Raw genomic sequence first — 22,980 nt, forward strand, 5'->3', positions numbered from 1 at the left:
GGGAGACCCTGGATAATATCTGAGTTTCTTTGAAGTGAAGGCTGCATAGATCAGGCAAAGTCTAATTGAACTAAAGGCACTCTTTTTGAAGTAGATATACTTTTCCCCTGGCTAAGCAATTTCCTGGTTGAGGTTTTTATCACTTTCCAGCACCTGCTTGCTTCAGAGGGCGACACTTCAGGGATTACACTGAGGAAGTGCCAAGAGCCAGCATTTCTCACTCCCCTCTTGCCCGCCTCCGCCCCCTGCACTGCTGCACACACACACCCCAATATAGAATGACAGCACGCTGCCACAGTTTAAATGACACTGCCTCTGCCTCTTCAGAAAGACGGGTCCTTCAGAGAGCACCAGCCACAACAGCTGCCTAAACTTGTGAAAAACATCATCATGGCATATAAAGCAGCACATCTGGCTTTTAAGTCGCGCTGGCACAAGACAGACGAAGAACTCTGTCGCCACAGCATGTCATTTGACTTGCATAAGGCAATCCAGAATGACTTCTTTCAGTGTTACCTTTATCTGCTGGAAACTCTTCCCCTGGGTGAGTAACTGGTGGGCAGGAGTGTTTGAGTGTGCTTTGCCATGCTCTGGAGGGGCATGTTATATTAGATAGCTGGGTGCAGCACTCGTGACAATAAATAGTGGCTTTGAGAAGCCCTGCTTTGAGAGATTACAGTCTAGCTAAACCATTTGTTACTCTCTCAGCTCCCTCTAATTTAGTATCCTGTTTTATTTTTCTACCTAAATACTCCATAGATTGGTGGGGGAAGGGAGGGCATGGGAAAGACCTCAGGAGCTGAAGGAAGTTTGATTTTAGGGTGATGATACTTTCACCTTTAAATAAAACATGAATTGACCTACTCGGAACTTGGAAGGACAAACTGAAAAGTCGCAGAGCTGTCAGGCCTTACTTTCTGTTGTCTGATACTTGTCCTCAGCTTTATATTATGCACTGATGTGGACAAATGCTTGAAAAGTAATTTTTATTTTTTATCAAAAGTCCCTGTAATCCAGATCTGTGCAGCAGGCTGTCCAGACCAGTGTTTGTTATCTGGGAGGAAAGTGCTTCCAAAATATTTCTTTATAGCCAAATATGTATGAAAGGTACAGGATGCCAGAGTATTTTATGTGCGGAAAAGGAATGTTAATTTCTCTTGAAAATTTCACCCTAAGAACCAGGTTTGGTTTTTTTTTCCTAGGACAGGATACCTAGAAAGTACATTTTACTTGAATCGTTGTTACTTTTTAAGCAGAAGTATTCAGCCTCAGTGTTAGAACTGTAGGAATTTAAGAAGGCTGTGTGTGTCTGACCTGCTAAACTGTGCTTCTTGAGGGGTCCTTCCTGACTGAAAGATCCATGTGGGTAGGTGGGTTACCTTAACTGATTCTGTGAGATTGTACAGACACCAGTAAGTACCTGCTCAGGATGCTAGAATTCATGAGTCTGTAGAGAGAGAAAGTATTTCCATGTTTTCTTAGTATTTTGATGTGGCTTTTCACATATATGGTGATATCTGTAGCTATCTAAAATGAAACATGCAAGGTAAATACTCCTGTCCCTAGTGGTAGGTAGCTGGGAATGGTGGAACTAAAGGAAAAATGGAAAGGAAGGGAAGTTAATTATAGGTCAATGTAATCTCAAGAAGTCGATGACAATGTTATTCTTTCATTTATTTTGAAAGTAAACACAACATATTAAGAACTGAGCAGGATTTCCTACAATGTGACTGTTAGTGTAAGTACTGGTAGAACATTTTACAGCTAGAAGGTACTGTTATGAATATCTAGCTTAAAATTTCACATAAAGGTTTCTAGATCGTGCCTGTAATTTATGATTGAGTCACAGTATTTATTTATGAAGACAAAAATAACTTGGCTTAAAGGCTTCAAATGACTGAGAACTCATCAGTATGTAATTAAGCTGTTTCCAGGTCTAATTGCTTCACTCTCTTAAAACCGTATTTTATTTCTTGTCTGAATTTTATTTGAATTTCCACTCTCAGCCAACAAACTCTCTAAAATGTTTACCTGTCAGACTAAAGTGTCCCTCTGCCAGATTTTTAATGCTCTGAGTCATTATTACAACTCTCAAATTTTCCATTTCGTTGCCAGTGTATCCAAATCAGTTAGACCCCAAGGAAGAGGTACTGTGAGTCCAGCCTACATGTGAACATGCAGTTTATTCATTATGCCATGGTAACTGTCATGGAGTAAAAGGGTGCATAAGGACAGGCACCGGGAGGTAGCTGATGTGCTGTGGAGACACATCTGAGAATCCTCACAGCATGTATGTCATGGTGTGGATGGGTGGACAACCAGATGGGTAACAACAGTTGGGTCACTGTGCTTAGAAAGTCGGGGTTAATGTGTTGTACTTGGTCTTGAGATGGTGTTCACAGGCAGCTGTCCTGTTTAACATCTTTATCAGTGATTTGAAGAGCCAAGCTCTTCACTATGGTCAGATGACAAGAGACAGTGGATATACATTCAAATTGGAGATGTTCAGAGTAACTGTAAGGGAAAACTTGTGTTTGTGGATTGTCAGGGCATTGGAAAGGTTGCCTGGGGAGGCTGTTCTGCATTGCTGCAAGCTTTCAAAACTGACTTGAATAAAGTCCAGAGGAACCTCATTTCTGTCTCTGTTGTGAGCAGTTTGAACCAGCAACCTCCTTAGGTGCCTTCTGATCTGGACTATTCTGTGTTCCTGCACTGTGTGATGTGGAGCTGAGCAAATGTGGCGAGTCCAAACATATCTGCAGAATGGCATTTTCAAGTTCGGTTCAGAGTGGAACTGAGCAGAAATTAACTGTATTTCAAGATGAGATCCAGAGATCTCTTACACAGAATTAACAGTGTTAAACCACTAAAACAACACTAAGGCTGTGACCTAGCAGAGCGCTTTACAGGATGCTTAACCCTAACCATGATTAACACTGAAATCGGGCCTCACATTGAAACTTTTGCTGCAGTCCAGGATCAGCAAGGTACAGAACTTTCTTCAAGCTATGCTAACTCCACAATCCCCTCACCCTCCTTTCCTAGGTTCACTGGTGGGAGCACTTAAGCAAGTTTACCTATGAGCTGATCATATTTGGTATCACGGCCTAAGAGAATCATGTCACCCCAGCCTGTAAAAATTACATTTATAAATAAAAGGCATTTTATTTAGGCCCAGATTCAAGTGTACTCAAATGTGTATGAATGCCTCTAAGCCCAGTGGACTTTAACAGAGCTACTCAGATACTGGAAATTATGCATGTGGTTCCAGGGGCTGAGGGACTTGGTGCCAGGAGGGTGAGATCTGCGGTGAAAGACTCCGATGATTAGTCCAAAGAGCCAAATATTTCAATATGTGAGGCACATGTCTGTAAATGAAGCCTGCTTTGGGGGTGTGCTGATGTTCAGCCTCTATAAAGCAGTTCTCAGACCACAGCAGAGAGGTGAATCTTGCTCTGCACCCAGATAACCATTTTTCAACTGATGCGCAAAGCAGATGTTGCATTTGAAAGGGATGCTTAGCCAAAATGGAATTAGTTCAATATCTCGCAGAAAGCAGTTGGAGCCACAAAATAATGTTCACAAATAAAAACTTCAAAAAAATTATTTGCAACATTTATTTCTGCCAGGGAGATTTAGCTGAGCAAGCTGTGCAACCAAGAACTGTAAAATAGTCTGCTGCAGGTTGGGACTGTGACTGATCCATGTATTAAGGATCCCATTGCCTTAGAGATTTAGATCAGATGCAGCTCAACAAAATCTTGAGCTGATCCTTAAAAAAAAGAAAGAAATTTGGACCTGGGGGGGAAGAAGGACCTAAGTGGATGTTCTGTGTCTAGTCTGAGGGATGGCATTCAGTTCTTTTTTGGCATTCAGACTGTTTGCTGTGACTGAATACTGCTAACACCTCCTGACTGGGGGTGACCTTTAGGGAGGCAGTGTCTGCTCAGCCTGCTTTGCCAGTGGGCTCACTTTAGCCTTTGCTGCTTGGGGGTCTTGCCAGCAGGTTCACCATGATAGAATGTTTCTGCTTGCTTGTTTTTTTTTGAAACACGTTTCTAACCTGAAATATTACAGATCACCTAACTTAACACTGAAAATCTTGTCTGTGAAAGCTGCCCCCCAGTCTCTGTGAGACTTACAGCTCTGTTATCCTATCCTGTCCTGTCTATGCCCTGCTTTGCAAAGTACATTGAAATCAGGCTGTGTATCAGTAACAGACCTCACAAGTATTTAATTTCCTGATGCTGGAGATAGTCCCACATGGATCGTGGATTGGGAAGATGCCTCTGGCTAGACAGGTCCTGTGATGAGGGGCAGGCACGCTAGAGCAGAGCTGCAACAGTAACTGCCACCAAGGACGTGTGATTCCTCACACTTCTCTTTTGTGGTAGATTCCTGCAAGCTGGCAAACCTCCTGCTCCCTCTGGTCGTGCTGCTGGAGCCTGCATGCCAGGCACAGCTGCAAGGCAGATCAGAGGTGAGCTTGATTGGTTGTGTCTGGAAAATTGGGCTGTGGGTTGGGAGAGTTGGCAGTGTTGCAAATTCAGGAGACGGAGGAGAAATACTTGAGGAAGCAAGAGGTGGAAATCTATAGATCATGTACTGTGTGCCTGAGACTCTGTCACTGTGACAGGCTTTGGGTACAGGCCTGTGTCCTTGCATGCCCTCAGGTGAGGCACTTGCACAAAAAAATCTTTGCATGGTTTGGGTAAAGAAACCGCTCAAGTGTTCAGAGTAGAGCTGGTTTCAAATGCCAGCATGTTAGGCAGGGCTGTGGGGCCCCAGCTGGCCAGGGAGGAGCTGAAGTCAGCTGGTGTGTGCATGCAAATCCCTGCAGGCATCCTGTGAGTCTGATCCAGGTTCTGAGTGAGAAATCTGAGAGCACATGCCACAGATCTGATATCCTGAACAGCAGCATATCGTCTCCATGTGTTGCCTTAGGTTCAGCTCATGCATTGAGTAGATGGACCCTAAATATTTGTTGTTTGTGCTGCCAGCTGCCTGCAACACCCTGTCCTAGTGTGCAGACGTCCTGTAATGCCTTTCTGTCCCCTGGTAGTTCCATTAAACAAACCCTAGAAATGATTGCTGGGCTCTCATAAAGATGAGCTTGTAAAGCAAGCATCCAGAGATTCAGTTCTGTTCACCAGACTGGCATCTGAAATGGAGAAAAGAGACCTGGAGAAAATAAGCTGGTGCCACTCCCAGGGGAGGATGGAGATCATTTACTGGAAGAATCTCCACTGCCAATGGAGTCTTTATTTCCCAGGCTCCAGGAGCCTCCCTGGCCAAGTTGCACAGTGGATTGGCTCCTACCTCCTTCATATTAATTTCTTCAGCTAAATGGTTTCTTCTGAGTATGTGAATATAATCAGTGGAGTGTGTAAAACTCCCAGGTTTTGACCCTTGCTGGGCTCAGTGCTTCTTGTGGTATAAATTTCTCAGGCATAACATAAATGTGTAATGGATTAAAGCTTTAATAGTATCCGTTCGGCAGTTGACTTAAGCAGGTGATGACAAGAGGGGCTGGTAATGCTGCTTTTGTTGGATGAAGGATATGCCGGGCATGCTGCTGATGTGTAACCCAATAGCACTATTCTGTTCCGAGTGGTCCTTGGTGGTAATTATTCCCCATCCTACTTCCTTTGTCCCCTCTCATTTGCCGCCAAAATGTCATTCTCCTGCTGGGGATGGGCAGGCATACACTTATCATTCCCTGCTGAGCTTGCTTGCCTTCCATAAATACATTCCAGGCTTATGTTCAGGTCCCTGGCCTAACTCTCATCCTGCACATGGAGGGCATAATTCCTTTTCTGCAGGCAGTGTGAGCAAGGCATGGCATTGTTAGACCCTTGCCAGCAGTGCTCCTTGGGAAGTTTGAAAGCTGAAAGATGCAGTCCACGTTAAGGTAGATACTGAACAGCAACTGGGCACTGCTCCCTGTCTGCACAGCCTGCAGGGACATCTCCGTTTCCTCTGTTAACCAGAAAGCCATTTGTTGCTTGCTCATTTCCAGTTCCTTGAGCCATGCTGCACATCTGCAGTGGAGGTGGTGTCACAATGCAAAGTGGTGCTTGCAGAATCATTCCCAGTGTGACTCCATCTCTCCTTACTGCTTAGCTTTCACATGCAGGCTTGTAGTTGCGTTTTTGTTGGAAGGCCTGGCTGGGAATAGCTGTGCATGTGGACAAGCACCTGTATGCTTGTATGTGCATGAGACAGCAGGATAGCTTGTTTCCCAACAAACAGTTTCTAGTCTGCCCTAATTTGAACTTTTGAGATATAACACAACTACTTTTGATATACCAGTGCATTTCAAGTATGGAAAAACTTAGATGCAGAGCATAATCTCAGTTCTTCACAGAATGGGGAAGAATTATCTTAAACCATACAAAACAGGTTCTGATTGAAATGAGTGGCCTCAGACTTAGGATTGCTATTATTACCATCAAAATAGCAGAGCAATGAAAGGAAAGACCCAACCCCCTGGCACACAGGAGCTTTCCAACCCGCTGATTATCTTGACCTGTGACAGGAGAAAATTTAGGACTCTGTTTCTAAATGGTCTCCCTGCTGTATAGTCATTTAGGCCTGAGATTGCCATCTGCTCCTTGGTTCGGCTTACTTACAGTGCCCCAGACTTTACAGTGTCACTAAAAATAAACCAAATCAAGTGCCTCATTCATTCAGACTCCTCTTAGTGCACTCTCTGTGCAGCTGTTGATGGCTAGAAAGTATATATGGCAATCTGCAGGCTGTAAGGAGCTGTTAGGTTTGTGACAGCGGAAGTGGTGACTGCGAACAGCAATAAACACTGCCCACAGCTTTTCTGGGGGTAAACTAATCCCACTGCTCTCTTTGGTATTAATGTTCATCTTCAAATCTGGAATGATTTTTCACCAATGTGAAAGCGTACTGTGTAATGACAAATGAGTTCTGAGTGTGGCAGGCACAGAATATATTCAAGGGCTGCTGTGTCCCTTCAGAGCCTTGCAGGATTAAATCCAGCAGCTTTCCTTCCACCTCAGCTTTGGAAACAGAGGTTTGTTCATTTGGAGGCTCAGCTTAGATTCATAGACTTTCATCACCATGCCTCCAGAACAATTAACTAACCCAGAAATATGTGTCATTAACAATAAAATAATGATTTATCTGCTTGCAGTGAAACTTTACGCTTTAACAAGTCAAGTTATCAATGGGGAGATGCAGTTCTACGCCAGGGCCAAACACTTCTACCAGGAGGTACCAGCCACAGAAGAGGGCATGATGGGAGACTACATTGAGCTCTCCAATATAGACATTGAATCCTCCAGGGAGTTTCTCAGGAAGTTTGTTGGGGTGAGTCATTTAATCCCATCTTCTGCAAGAGACAGTAGTGATGTGTCATAAATGACATGCAGCATGCCCAGTCACATTTATTTTAAATGGCACCATATGTCATATTTCATATGCATGATGCTCATGTTGTAATTGACTGTGATGGGGCCCAGGAACATACTATTTACATGCATTCTGCCAGGTCATGCATCATCATGAATATACATTTTGCTTGGCTGTATGTTGTTGTTTACCTGTTTTGCATCTTTTCTTACACTCTGAAGCTGCAAAGAGGATTGTGCAAGGATAGCACAAACTTAGCTTGGGTGGGAGATTAATTCTCAGTGTAGTGCTGAGACTTTTCATTATAAAATCCTTGCTAGCGTCAACGGGAGATTTGTGCAAATTCCTGCATTCCATTTGGGAAAGTGGCTGAGACAAGATGCCAAGGTTCTGTTTTGCCTATTTATAGATATCTATCTTCTGAGAATGCTGCAAGAAAATACAATCCTCTTTCCCCTCTGTGTTAGCAGTATGTAGAATAAGCTACCTGTTAGTAAAAATATGATTTCCTGATTGCTGCAGTATCATCGTTGACCTTTGAAGGCGGATCTTTAAAGGTCTGTAAGAATCTTCAAAGGTTTGCTTTGACTTGAGATGCAAAGAGATGCAAAGTGGGATTTTAGCAGCAATTAAAATAGCAGTTTCTCTTTGGCATTTGGGTTTCTGGAAAACCCATTGATGTCTAAGTGTGTTGTTAGGAATCTTTTTTTTTTTTTTTTTTTTTTAAAGTTTGGCCCAAAGGTTTTCCAACTTCCTGGGGATAAGAAGCCTGCTGAATTAGCTCAACGACTATGTTAGATGCTAAAGAACCCACAAAGTTACAGGGAACTGAATTTCATAGATTTTCCTACTCGTGAAATTAGAAGTTCTACATGATGCTACCATAAAGCTTTCATTTTCTACTCAAATGTACAAATTTTGCTTAACTAGATGACTTCTTTTTTAGCCTTAATGACCTATTGTGGAAAAAAGCTCAATAAGTTAATGAGATGTTGTGTATAAAAAAAAAGAGGCCACAGTTAAATTGGATTTGGATGAAAAATAAGTGTGGTTTAACAACAGATAGAAATCCTGTCTAGCAGTGAAGAGCAACTGATGGCAGAGTTCACTGTGTATGATAGACTGTTGGGACAGTATGCCAGCAAAGCACAATTACCTGAGTGAACAGCGACTTTATTTTTATTCATGGTCTTTTATATTGATGCCTTCACAGCATTTTAAGGCTGTGTCTGTAAGATTTTTGTAAAGCAACTTCACAACATTTCAAGGCCTCACTGTATTCGGTTTCTTACAAAATAAGAAAACAAAGGAAATTCAGAAGATGAACGATAGTAAAGTGGTGATTTCAGTAAAAACGAAACATAACTTGTAAACTTAGAGCCAGCTCCAGGCATATCCCTTAAACTTTACATGCCTTTTTTTAAGGATTTTTGGAATTCACATGGTGGACAAGCCTGTCTTCAGGGAAAGATTTCACGCTTCCTAGACATCATACAGATTCAGTTTCCTGAACAGCGAGTTTATATCACACTGTTAAGCTTTCTCATCTCCAAGACCTGAAAAGGAAAGAAGTACAGTCTGTAGCAGAGTTTCACATGCCAAAGAGGAATCATACCCAATGCATCAGGTGTGATGACAGATACAAAATACTCCAGAGCAGAGCTTCTACTCCTATTATTAGCCAGGGATAGAAAGGATATTCTGAATGGCCAATATCAAACAAGGAAAAAAATATTAGAGAAAGGAATCTGCATGTTTTGCTAATTCTGATTTAGTTTATTCCAGCTTGTCCTCTCTCAAGATACAGTCAATTAGTTGTTTTACTTATGGTTTATTTTCCTTCCTTACTACTGCAACTTGAATCCTACTTGATCAGATATTTACAGGCTTTCTGTAGTAGTGACCTTATTGTATAGCTAATCTGAGCCACATCTTCCCAAGTTTGTCTCTGAATTTTTTTTTTTACCAATAAGGCAATCAAAGTAGAAGAAAACAATTTGTTGACCCAAACATAAGCTATGCTTTTTTTAAAAAAAGTTTAACAAAATCAGAAAAGGAAATAAGTCTCAGATCAACTGTACATATTTAATTTAGGTTTTTGATTGTTTTGCCCTCTGATTTTTTTTTCCTGTTAAGATATGTCAGTTCCAAAATGAAAAATGCTGTTTAGAAATGAAAAGTTGACAAGTTATTTTTTTTCCTTGAATGCAGTCAAAAAGAAATATCTTAACATTTTCAACATTCTTTCCCATGTTTCTTGGCTAAAACCGTTCTCTAGATTTGAGGTATCAATATCACAGAATTTTCTTCTTCCAAAACTTTTTTTTTGGCAGATCTAGTGCTCCTTAAAAAACAGTTGCCCAGTTCCACTCAAATTACCCTTCAGTTAGTTTGGCTGGTGTGGAAATGCCACACAGTGACATTTCCCTTCCATGACTGATGTTGCATACCTTCGTGTATGGCATTTCTTAACATGTTTTTTAGCACCACTGTAAACTGAGCTACAGATTTCCTTACCGTGGTAGAATTTATCTTGCCTGGGTGTATGGAAGGAATTGCAAAAAGGCAGTAGAAAACTAAGGACTTCACTTATATTTTAGCCTGTCTCCTGCCCAGGCGAGTCAAACTGAGTTAAAAGTACCACTGTGCTCAAGTTAAGAGGTTTTATGTGTGTGTGGGCAGAACTCAAACCAAGAGCAACATTTGAGTTAGAACGTGAGCCAGCAGCGCTATATGGACAAGCTATAGGTTGTCTTTGGTGCAGTCATACTTGAAGGGTTATCAGCAGAGCTATACCATTGCATGTTTATGGCAATGTATTCATGCCAATTCAAGCTCTGATGTCCATACAGACACCATGTTTTCAAGTGCTAATCCAGAGGTAATCTTTTTTTTAAAAAAAAAAAGAAACAAAGAACCATTAATTCAGGAACATTCATGATCTACAGGTGTGTGAAATAGTACAGATGGGGATTACATTGTCCTTACAGTTCTCCTTCTACCCCCAAAAACTGTCTTCCTTTTTGCCCTGTCTTGCCCTTGGTTCAGCTGTCTAATTGGTGACCTGCTGAATGAAAAGTTTCTAGAAAGTGATTTTTCTTCTGTTTGATCAGGGAGATGGAAAAGATTTTGTTCAAGGCCTGATATTTATATAAATAATTTAGAAAGAAAACTGTTTTTTAACTATTTATTGAACTGTGGTTTCTTTGTTTTCCCTTCATATCTATACTGCTTTCCTGCCCTTCCAAGACCTGAAGTAGCACCATCAAAAACATATGCCACAGATCTTTTATACCTAATGAACTTTTCATGAGTGCCTTATTCAGTTCTACAGCAGAACATTTGGGTGTGTACATGTCCTCAATGACAGTGATTCAGAGTAACAGGAAGCATGTAAGCAGAGAAGCAGTCAATCTTAAATTTTGAAGCCTGCTCTGGCTTAAATTTTTCACTTACGCTATTTCTTTAAATAAGAAGTCCAGTTTTCAACTCAATTAGGCTTTTGGGAAAATGATTGCCTTCCAAAGAAAATGTTAATACCCTGTCAAAGCTCCGAGCACTCCCAAACTGAAAATATATTAGCTGAACATGGAATTATGTCAACATTTTCATTGCAAACAGTGCTGTGGTGCTTTGCAGGGCTTCTCGTCTGACTGCCTGGTACTCTTGCTCCCTGTCAGTAAAGTGTGGGGTTGAGCCTCAGCTCTCATGATTGTTTCCTTTCCTTCCTGATGGTAAATGAAGATGTCATCACACAGGTTTTTGCTGTGACGCATCTCATAGGAGATGAATTCCCAATTTTTGGTAAGGTACTGTGATTATAGGTTCTCTGAAACACAGGTATCAAAGTCAGAGAAGTTGTATGGCTTTTAGACTAATTTTTCTAGCTTTTTTAGTAAACGATTCCTGCTTTCTCAGCAGCATTCTTGAAGCGTTGTAGTTAATTGCATCAACTTAGGTCTATGTGTATCTGCCATCAAACAGTATGGAAATTGACCTTGTAAAGACACAGTTCCTTCTCTTCTCATGAACTCTCTGCTACAGCTTAGTCTGGTCCTCAGTAAAAGCCACACACTCCTAAGTGCAGCCCGTGAATGAAGAATAGCTCACATTTTCTGGCTAACTACAAACAGGTCGTCTCCAGAGTCCAATAGGGCTGAAGGCTTGTGGACTCTTGCACACATCAGGAGATTAATCTTCTTAGGTATACAAATTGGGACCAGCAGCTCCAGAGGCTGGTGAGAGCCTTTCAGGTCCTTGTGCTCTTTCTACAGTTACTCCATGTAACTGTAGATGTTCAGCTGAGCTATTCATAGTCATGTCACTGACAGTACTGTCCTTTGACCTTAATAATCTACTGAATTACCCACTGAAGCAAGGCCAAAAAAGCAGTGAGTTATATGATTTATGCTTAGTCATTACATGGGGGGGGGGGGGGTGTCTCCAAGTAAGCAGAAAGAGCTAGACTCTTCCTGGACTTACTTCATTTAAGAGCACTGAAGTTGTAGCAGGGACTTTGGCCCATAGGTTTTGCTTCAGCTCTCACTTCCAGGGACAGTGAAAAGCTGTTTACATTTGCTTTTAATATATTTGTTTAACAGATAACTTTGGCCAGGGGAGCTCCAATTCCATGGCCAGTGCCTGTACAGACTTAAATTTTCTGTTTTACACAACAGCAGCACGCTCTTAAGAGCCTTTTTATAGCTAGAATGGAAGCTTTAGGAGTGAAATACAGCTTTCATTATGAAGATCCTTTTACAGTAACTCATTATTTTCTCACAGATGTATCCTTTGTGCCACAGTTTTTTCTTGTCTGATCTCTAGGAATAAAAAGAGCAGTTAAGCAAGATGACTGAGTAGATTTTACTTGTCTCTATGTTTAAAGAAGAAATTCTGAGTATGCTCCAGTCCAAACTTTTGTGTTATTGTAAGTTAGCTAAGTCTCCAAGATCTTCGTTCAAACACAACTTGTTTTGAAAGTTGCACTCAGATCACAAGGACGCTCTGTCTCTGCAGAGATGTCCATGGTCACGTTATAACTTGTGGAGCACAGAATATCTTTTTCTTGTGTGCAGTGTTTGGTATATGCTTATTCTTTTATTGAGTCTTCACTGGGTTCAGAATTTAATAAGACTGACCCAGTCATGCAGTTAACTGTAAGATAGAAATACATGACCGTTGGAGTTGGAATGACTTTGTGAAGACCAGTGGTTCTTCTAAGAGAGCTAGGAATTTGTGAAATATTCTCTTCTTACATCAAGCAAAAACAGCAATAAATGCAGGGCTGCAATGAAGAAATCCTATCAGCTGCAGCCTTTATGTTTTGCATCTCCAAATAAGTGGTGGCTGCTGGAGATCTGAAGTGCTGGGTGTTGAGGAGGAGAGCTTCGTGCAGACAATGTCAGCTCAGGGGTGGGATAGTGTGTGCCAGCTGGAGCACAAGGGGAGGTTTGTCTTCTCTTACTTACTGGCTTGGATGCTCAGTGTGAGGTTCTGCAGGTCACTGGATTCTGCTCCCAGCTATGGAAGGTAATTATGGAGGAAAAATGCATCCAGACCTTATCTGGGAATGCAGCGTAGCAGCTTAATAGCTATCCTAAGGTGTACTGATAGCGCTCAGAGTTCTCACCAACTGCCCTGAACAAGTAAAGAGACAAGATACTAAGCTTGGTGGACAAAAGGCCATAGCTGGTAACACAGTTGCTGTGATCTATCAGGTAGTATTTTTTCAGATTTCAAATGATTTTCTTGTGTTTCACAGGGGGCGGGGAAAGCTGGCACCAACCGTGCCCTGGACTGTGGCTCTGGGATAGGTCGGATCAGCAAGCATGTCCTGTTACCAATTTTCAAGAGTGTGGAACTGGTGGATATGATGGAAAATTTCCTGGCTGAGGTCCCGAACTACCTGCAGGGCGAGGAGGACAGAGTAGAAATGTATTATTGCAAAAGCCTCCAGGAATTCACTCCAGCCCCACAAAGATATGATGTCATCTGGATTCAGTGGGTTTCAGGTTAGTTCAGCACAATTCATCCAGCCCAGCATCTCAGAACTACACAGCCTGTGCTGAAGTTACTGTTAGAAGAATGGTGCAGCTGTAAAAAGAGATTATCAAATCTTTGATGCCAGGCCAAGACTGACAAGTGCTGGAAGCACAAGGTTCTGCCTTCATTCACTTCTAGTGCCTGGTCCCATAGCAGCCAGGACAAGCAAGTAGAAAACAAGAGAAAAGAAACTCCTGCAGTACTAAAGCTTTTCTGTGGAGTCAGGCAGTCCCACAGTCCATATCTTCTTAAACTTGTCATGTTTCTCTGTCAGCTCAGGGAAAAAAATAATCTTGCAGTAGATTTCTGGGAGTTCTCCCCAGCCATGTGCACAGTGCGTACAGATCAAGATGGTTTTTTTCCAGGCCATGTACTGGAGGAAGGTACATGTACCAGGAGCAGCTTGCATACTATAGTGTAATGGGGGAGTAGGCTATATATATATATGGGCCTTATATATTGAGCAGGAATCCTCCCTCCCTCATAGCTACCAATATTACGGACAGATAAATTGACCTCATTTGTGTGCAATGATCTATCAACACCTCTGCATTTGGCATGTGGTGGGAGAAAGACTGTAATGCTGTGGCAGTACTGATATGTGAGGATTAAGCTTGCCTACCAGAAAAAAACATGCGTGAGAGAATTGTATGACATTCATTCCTGGCCTATTGAATATTAGCCAATTCTGGACACACCTTTGCCCATATTTTTCATGAGTCATCAGGTACTCCAGACAGCCACGCAGTCTCACAAGGAAGAAGAGCCCTTTCGAGACATCTTTGCCCCTTTGCAGATAGGGCAGCCCCTGCATTTGGATGCAGGATGAGTGGTAGGGTTGTTTTTGTTTTGTTTTTTTTGCTTACAAGATTGACTGTACCTGCATTTAAGGATATTTTCCTTTGGTTCTTTGCCAGAAGTCACTTTCCACCCACGATTCACCACTTCTGCATTGTAGCTTGGCATCCTGTTGGACATTTCCTGCAAAGATCTTGTGGGAATCCCTGGCATGTCATATACCCCTTGCACATAGAACCCATTAGGCTAAGTGCCCCTTCAGGGATATCCCCTTTAGTCCTTTCTTAGCCTCTGCCAGTGAGTGTCCCTCCTTCATACCGATGTTCTCAGGGGTATTTCTGAATCTTATGATAGTTTACTGAGACTTGGGAAAATTTCAGGAAATAAGCTGTGAAAAAAGCATGGTGAAATCATCAAAACCTATCAGCAGATGACTGTGTCTGTTGCATACACTAATACTCATCAAATTGGTTCATTTAGCTATGTCCCAAAGCAACTCCTTCCCAAATAACAAATGTGTCCTCTCCTGCAGTCACTCAGTGAATGCACTGCAGCACTAAGAGCAGCAGACAGGCAATTAGACAATATGGGCTCTGTTCCTTGTTCCAAATTTTTTTTCCCTCCTACTTAAAGCAATGGTATGAGAATTAATTACTTTTGTGAAGTGTGCAGTGATCCTTGCGTGAGAAGTGTTGTAAGGCTGTAAGTGAACAGAATATTCGTACAGCTACAGGAGAAGTGAATTGAAGGTGACCTGAAAAGTCAATTTTTCATTCTCCTGTCTCAATCAGTCAGAAATACCATTTTTAGTAGATATTTTCCATGCTGTTTTTTAAAACCTTTACTGCTGCAGTGTCCCTTGTGCAGTTTCAGTGGGCAGGACTCATTATTCTAAAGCACAAGAGAAGGCTTGAACAACTCCATGTCAAAACACTGGGAATGCCTTCTTGCTGGGCAAAGGCAGAAAGATTAGTACGGGAGATCTTAGGAGCAGTTACTTGTCCTTTATACATAGTCTTAAAAGGTAATGAGATTGGTCTTAGAATAGGCTATTCCTCTGTAGCTATACAAGCAAGTTGCTTCAGAACAGTATCATTTCCCTTTGTTCTTGTTCTTTTTGAATAGTCAATCATTGCTCTCATCTCATGAACAAACCCATGGCAATGTGAGACAGAATGAATGAAGGCTTGTCCGGATTTGTGCTTATTACTTTTGTGTTATCAATGGCAGAAGCAGCATATGCCTTTTGTCGAGTAGAATCTCCTTCCACCTTTCAGCCATCAATTGCTGTGACCTAGATAGTGATCTCAAGTATTAACCAAGCTTCTACCACTACCTTGAATTTGGATGAAAAATGCCAACAAGCTCAACGCTTCTTGGTAGAATGGAGCAGGACTAACTGGCAGTTAGCAATGCAAGGAAGATCATGTCATTTTTTGAGGAGGAAACTGGGCTAAAAACTAAGTTAAGAGCAACCAAATGCTTCAAAGAATCTAGCCCGTGCAATCTTGATTTGTTTCACATATACATAATTAAATCAGCTCAGACTCTTTCTTTTCGAAGAAATAAAAATGAAACTTTAAATTTCAAACTGAAATTGCAGTTTTCCTACAGTTTGGAAGGTATTCAGTTTTTGGTTCTGAGTCTTTTTTTTCTTTAGTGAGAGGGAAGTAGTTAAAAAAAAAAAAAACACAACTGACAAGCTATATCAAAATGTGGTTTTGAAATGACAGCTTGCATTTATAAAAGTTTAGATCTACCATGAAGAAAATTAAATATTTTGACTAGAAATTACAAGCAACTTTTTTGAGTTTTTCATTCAGTTTTTGACTACCTGCCCTTGTTAATTCATTTTAAATAGGTTTCATATGTGGGTTCTCATTTTGTTCTTCTCTGAGCCCCACTCTCTTGATGTTAACAGAATTATTGATCTTTGAGAAGGAATAACAGAAAGCACAATCTCAATAATGTATTAAAAGTTACTGTATTTAAATACATATATGGTATATGCAGAAATCAGAACAGTATGGAGTAATACAGAGTTTATTTGGCAATTTGGTTGTAATCCACAGCTGCTTTGGTGGATGTATATAGAAATTTGTAGCATAAAAAGCCAGAAGCAATTGTTAGATTATCTAATTTGACCTATTCTGTATCACTTGCTGTTATATTCCATTGTTTTATGCTTGTACTGAATGGTTTGTGTTCAATTAAAACTTTATCTTGAGGAAGTCAGTCGCACTAGATTTGAGAACTTCAAGAGGTGGTAAGTCCTCCACTTCTGTTGGTTGCTTCCGATCGGTAGTTTCTTGCACTGTTAAAACATTTCTCTTATTTCCAGTTTGAATTTGTTTGGTCCCAGCTTCCTGCCAGTGATTCTTATTATGATTTTTAACCACCAGATTAAAGAACCCTTCAGCACCCACTATTTTCTCCACTATTCCCATTGACTTCTGTCCACATCTGTTGCTGCTATGAATATGATCACAAATATCGATTTGAGTTTGTAACTGATGGTCTTATTGATTTGCTCAGGTTTTCATTCTGAAATCTGGCAGTTCTAGAAGTATCCCAGCAATAAAAGGGATATGGAGAATCAAATCAAGGCACCGTTATGATATGTTCAGAAGGAGTCTGTATGAATGGTTAATAGTGATCTACTTTCCATCTTTTCACCTGTAGGATGTCTGACAGATAAAGATCTCCTGAAGTTTCTCATCCGGTGCCAGAAAGGCTTGAAGGATAATGGTGTTATCATTCTCAAGGACAATGTAGCAAGGGAGGGCTGTATCCTGGATTGTCTGGACAGTAGTGTGATCCGAGACCTGAACATCCTCCGCAGCCTCATTGAAATGAGTGGACTCATCATCCTGCAAGAGGAGAGGCAGGAGGGATTCCCTGAGCAATGTGTCCCTGTCTGGATGTTGGCCATGCAGAAACGCCCTGCCCATTCCTGATTGCATAATGGCAGCAAAGACTGGACTGATTGCATAGTGGCAGCAAAGGCTGGACTACGGATGAATGACAGGGCTGGGGAGGACAAAGGGGAAGAAAAGCACCTGCTAGAATACTACTAGCTATGTACTGCTACCACTGTAATTCTAAGGCAGCAACTTCTGAAGGATCCAGAGAGAATTACAATTGAGCCAGCTTCTCCAGGCAATAGTCTGCTTCTAAATCCTGCCTGCTTTACTTTTTTAAAAGACTTTCCGACAGCTCCTTGTCAGATTTCTCTTTCATTCAAGAGCCAATACTACAACAAAACTCAAACTAAGTAGAAAATAATTAGGTCTGAAGTTTCTGTAGTGGCTTATATGTTTTAGAGTGCTTTGTATGAGGGGTTAACAAATAAGCCTGTTTTTCACTGGCAACTATATTTTCCTGGAAGTTAAAAAGAATCTGTCAGATCACTGAAGCAAAATATTCAAATAACTTCTGGAAGACCTAACCTACCTTGCTTATGTTTCTGCTGTATAACAATAGTGGTGCATAAGGATATTCACGCTCCAGGGAAAAGATTATATGACATATAAGCATGTTTGCTTTGAAAATTTGTGCAAAGATTGCCCCACAATCCACTTTCTGGAAAATGTTTATTCAAAATGTTCACAGTGGAAACCACTTGAAAGCATCTCTTTATTATTCATACCACTGTAAATTTCTTTCTTTCCCACATTCAGAACAAATCTGGCACCATATGCAGAGCTAATGGGATTTCATGGGGTGTTAATAGTTAGTATGCAAAAAGAACTAATACAGTATTGTATTAATTAACAACTGTACTAAATTGCAGAGGGTGTTAGTAACCCAAAAGCATCTATGATTTATATCCAAACAACAGCTGTATAAGCCTGGATTTGACAATGCTAACACACATACCGTCGTCTTAGAGCTCACAGAAATTACACATTGAGCTTCTTGTCCCTTTCATACAGGCACAGAAAGTACTGTGGGAGGACAGAGTTCCTTTTGCAAAGATTTTCAGAATTTGATATTCTGCTTCATTCTGAATGAGTGCAAGAAGAGACAATTTTGGTTTTTGTTTGAAAATAGTCAGAAATAGTCCTAATGAGAAATATGGACAAAATCAAATATTCCCATTGAGTTAAACTTCTAAAATAATTTACATTTTAAATGTTTGTTATTATAATGCAACAAAAAATGTAAATGAAATATGGCTTATTGAAAATGTAAGAATGGACTGTTCTGACTCTTTCAGAATTTTTGTCTTGTTTTATTCACCTGCAATTCTGGAACAACTTACTGGGCTTTTTTAAAAATTGCGTTATGACAAACATCCATGTTCAGATGGAAAAGGTTCTACAAAACATCTTCCACGTGGCTGTATGCATAATTATCTTTGTCAAATATAATCATCTGTGTTAGATGAACTCACGTAGAAGCCCAAAGACAACAAGGGACAACATGGAACTTGTCAGTTGGATTGTGTAGCTCATCTTCTCTAGCAATATGAATGCACATGTTGAGAATTTCCAATTTATGGCATAGGGCTTCCTGCTGTCAAATCTTATCCAGTAATTGTGTTGTTTTTTTTTTTTTTTATGTGCCATCACTAATTGTAGCATTAAGTAATAACAACTCTGGTGATTGTTGAACAGAATGGCATGTCATATAACATAGGAATCTATGGCTCCCACGATGCAGATTCTTCTGGAATGTCTTGGCTAATTCTTCCATTTGAATCAAGTGGTAATGATTGCAAATGTAACATACGATGCTAAAAACACTAGGTGAAAATTTTTGTTCTGGAATTGGAATAAGGGCTTTTAATTCCCATTTAACCACTACAATTCTTTCATTCCATTTTAGCACCAGTTAAAAGCTGGTGCGATCATTGGGTGAATACAAATATGTGCAGAAATTTGAAGGAAAACCAGTCATTTGTTTTACAGGAAAGAAGCATCAGTCCTACAGTTAGCTATACTCATTAGCAATAACAGACAAATATTTAAAAGATCTAGACATGCATTACAAATTAATTGGTTCTACATCATTTTTTCTTCCAGCCAGAAACTTCTGCCATGGTGCAGAATACCCGGGAACTACTGGAAATCCTCATGTCTGTGCCAGGCTTATCTGAATGATGTTGGTCACTTCAATGACAAGAGAACAGCATTGTGGAAATAGGGAGGTAAAGAATTTTATACAACTCTAAATTGTAGCTGCCAGCTGTTATTGTGCAGAATACATCAGCTGTTCACTTACACACCAGAGGAGTGCTGTCCTAAGATGGATACCACATAAAAAGTGGTTAGAACAAGAGATAGAATATGAATGTATGGTATCACTATCAGTGAAATAGATTTTTCAAAGTAAAAAAGTTCTTACTGTATTTTGTACATCTCTCCTATTTTAATTTCTAGACTATATGTGCACAAACATGTAATGAAAATTAGTTATTTTAACTATGTTAATAGTTAATGGAGAACGGAGCCAAGTAAAGTCTTAACTTAGTAGAAAAAAGCATATTTCATGGTTACCACATTCCAGAAAATTAATGTTTCATGGCTATGTTGCTTCCACAGTAAAATATTAAAGCTTTTCTGGTGACATAATGAACCTCAAGAGTAAAGAAACACAAGCCCCCCAGGGGCACAGATGCATGGGATTGCTTGTGACAGAATAATATTTTGTTTTCCTCCTTTTCCAAGTATATTTTAATTCAAAAATTCACAGCTAACCGCTGTAGGCGGTGTTACACTCTTAAAAAGTTCATGAATTTGGGTAAGGGCCATTCTTGGTTTAAAAGTTCTGGCCTCTCTGGATTTTACTGTAGAATGTAATAATAATAATAATGAATCACAAATTTCAAAGCTTGCTTAGAAACCATCCATGCATCGGTTGCTCTTTGGTGTTCAAACACTGGATAAGAACTCAGTTGCTCTGCCTTAACTTCCAGTTTATTTAAAACATGCATTTAAATCTTTAGCTTATCAGTTTGCAGTGGGAGTTTGAATCCCATTTGTTTGGTGTTCATTCAAGTACTTGCTCCTGATCTCAACAGGAAGAGGAATTTAATCCAATATCAGTACCCTAGCTGAAGCGAGTTTCACAGAACACTCAGGATTCTGCAAGCTCACACCATAGTTCACCACTGATGGGTAATTAATGAATTAACAAGTTAGTCATTCAATCAGATATTACTCCCAGGCAAACTACTTGAGCAGTCTCTTAGCTAAGGCACGCTAAAGCTTACTTCTGCCATGCCACTGCCAAAACTCTTCATAATGTCAGGTTGTTCCATATCAGGACTGATGCTTATTTTCTGCATGACTGAAAGCCAGTGTCATTTAATGTATGAATGAGAAAAGCAATGTAAGGAACGGGAGGTTCCTTGCCAGAGAGATCCCTTAGCCCTGACAGTAGTCCTTACATGCTGCTGGAACCAAAACAAAATACAGAATCAATCGTTACAGCAGTCTGAACAGCAATCCCAACTGTGCAGCTCCTGCAACCATTGCAGCTCAAGCTATTCGTGTTCAGAAAGTGACTCAGACATTACAAATGTCTTTTCATTTCTGATTGGAAGGGAGAGCCATTGTTTTGAAACGTACCACTGAATGGATATTCTAAAATATCTCGTTTCAGAAATACTGAAATGACCATATCAAAATTTTTAGTTTGAATTTCTTGTTTGGATATTAATATAATTTAACAACTTAAAGGTTATGTGAGATGATATTTTAAATAATATACACGATACAGCATTGTAAAAGTTGAAGTGGAATATTAGTTTCCTACAAAATAATAAATTCCATACATTTCCTGGCCCCAAATTTAGTGAAACAAGACAGCAGTTTCCAGAGGAAAGTAATTTCAAGAACTGTCTTGTCAAGAAGTATTTGCCCAAGCTGTTTCTTTTCAGATGTATTGCATTGGTTCAGGCATCTTCCCTGTGCCTGGCTGAGGGAGTAGCCACCTTGGGCTCTTTGATGGGCAGGAAAAAAAAAAGGCATCTCCAGAGCAATTCAGACCAGCTCAGAGTGAACTGGCTTAAAGTGAGAGAGTACCCTCTCTCCTCAGTGGCTGTGGGAATGAAAGTGCATCGTTATAACTGATTTAGTAACCTCTTTACTAATGGTAAGCAGAAGTGCAGTGTGACCTGAGAAGCTGTGACTGTTGCAACCAGCAAAGAGCATGGGCACGGATATTGAAACACACATTAAAAATCAATCGTGGTACTGGAGCACAACATTAATGTGAGGAGTATTATCATACTACTACATCAGTTGACATAGTGCCAAACAATAAAAGATTTATCAGTTACACCTTAAAGTGCCCTGAGCACCTTTATACCATTCCCTTGTTTGTTTTCCATTCTGTTAATCCAGATCCCCAGAGTATTTTGAATGGCATATCAGACAGTGGGCCTGGCCAGAGGAACTTGACTGCTAAATCAGTTAAATTCAGTTAAATTCAGTTGTCTTGCATCCCATTCTTCTTTTCTTTTGATGCTTCTTCTAATTTGCTGAGACATTCCTCCTCCCCTTGCCAAAAATGATTTGTTCTCTATGGACATCTTACATCTCACTGAAATAAAATGGATTATCTTTGATTTTAAGAGGAGGTAATTCTGTTTATCCGAGAGCAATAACAACATGCTGTATGTCAAGTATGGGAGTTAATACCCATCTTTTTCAGTTGATGTCAAGTAGGCATTCCCAGACCTTTATACCAAACAAAGTTCACATTCTCATCATCACCATAAATAATAACAGTATTTGAATGATACTGTACATCCCATATGTTATCACTGTGACTTGGACAAGGAAACTGAGGCACAGAAGAGTGATCTGGGCTGCATTACAGTTCTGTATAAGTGGGAGCTGTGAGTGATTAACACCTCCATGAATTAGGCCACTACAGGAACTACGGCGTGTTTTGCAGGCAGACATAAACTTATTCTGTTTGTGCTCAGAGCAGATTGAAACAGTGTGGCTGTGGTTACCCTGCTTACTAGGCCAAGCTGGTACGTCCTGCAAAGAGAGGACTCAGGCTGAACATTGTGCTCACGAACATGTACAGCTTCTGATCTTGTTAAAGCATCAGTACAACCTGGTGTACACCTGCAGCAAAAATAAAGACAGAAAATTGGTGGAGCATCTCTCTTCCATATCTCTCCTTTCAAGAAATGTTGGATTTGCAGGCTTTTTAACCCAGTCTGGTATTCTCAAGCTCCTAAGACTAAGGTTTTTAGAGATATTTGAAGAAATCTTACAAGTGCACTTAATGAACCCTTGCTGGTCAGAGGATTCCTATAGGTCTCTGAAGATCTGGCTTCTAAGAACCTAAGCTTCACTCAAGACTAAGCTTACAGAATTATCTGGGAGACCAGATTTGAAAGCCCTTAAGTGCTTATAAGCAGACACAGGAAGATATGTATGTGTGTGTACACACACGGTTAACACTTTTGCAGATGTGCTGCATACATGTGGAACAGACAGCTTGTATTCGCTAAGGTGACCTGTGGTCTTGAAATATATGTGGCTTGTCAGCTTTTAATGGATCATCAGCTGCAGAAGAATGATGACTGTTGTGTAATCTGGATCTTCCACCACACAAATAAATAGTCCAGCAGGTTTGCCAAGAACATTTCCAGATCAGCATTGGATGCCATTTGCTGAACTTGGCTCCATCCCAACACTCTGTGGGAGGATCTCCCGAGGGACACCTAGCATGTCCTGCTTCCATGTGGGGCTACCCTAGTCTCTCTGAAGTACAGTGAATGTATCTTAT

The 22,980-nt window shown here is 40.5% G+C and overlaps 1 protein-coding gene and 1 long non-coding RNA gene across 2 annotated transcripts in view; both read left to right on the plus strand.

Annotated features, from left to right (window-relative positions):
- The window catches only part of LOC149916804 (uncharacterized), a 34,906-nt gene extending 15,622 nt beyond the window's left edge, over positions 1–19,284 (plus strand). The window contains exon 3 of the long non-coding RNA XR_016469109.1: positions 19,251–19,284. This is a non-coding gene — a long non-coding RNA (uncharacterized LOC149916804). The remainder of the gene's footprint in view (positions 1–19,250) is intronic.
- Positions 172–19,338, plus strand: NTMT2 (N-terminal Xaa-Pro-Lys N-methyltransferase 2). The gene is made up of 4 exons (XM_031595671.2): positions 172–544; positions 7,166–7,341; positions 13,145–13,394; positions 16,906–19,338. Exons 1-4 carry the CDS (start codon positions 304–306, stop codon positions 17,178–17,180), a joined length of 942 nt encoding a protein of 313 aa, XP_031451531.1. The 5' UTR covers positions 172–303; the 3' UTR covers positions 17,181–19,338.
- Positions 19,339–22,980: the final 3,642 nt, after the last annotated feature.

This window comes from Phasianus colchicus, chromosome 9 (genome assembly GCF_987193195.1).
Source record: "Phasianus colchicus chromosome 9, bPhaCol1.hap1.1, whole genome shotgun sequence".
In the NCBI taxonomy this organism is placed as follows: domain Eukaryota; kingdom Metazoa; phylum Chordata; class Aves; order Galliformes; family Phasianidae; genus Phasianus; species Phasianus colchicus.

Excerpts from the sequence above, each read along its gene's own strand:
- NTMT2 (XM_031595671.2), top strand. The coding sequence starts at position 304 with ATGACACTGCCTCTGCCTCTTCAGAAAGACGGGTCCTTCAGAGAGCAC. Across the intron at positions 545-7,165 it reads GCTGGAAACTCTTCCCCTGG|TGAAACTTTACGCTTTAACA; the intron begins GTGAGTAACTGG and ends ATCTGCTTGCAG. Across the intron at positions 13,395-16,905 it reads CTGGATTCAGTGGGTTTCAG|GATGTCTGACAGATAAAGAT; the intron begins GTTAGTTCAGCA and ends TTTCACCTGTAG.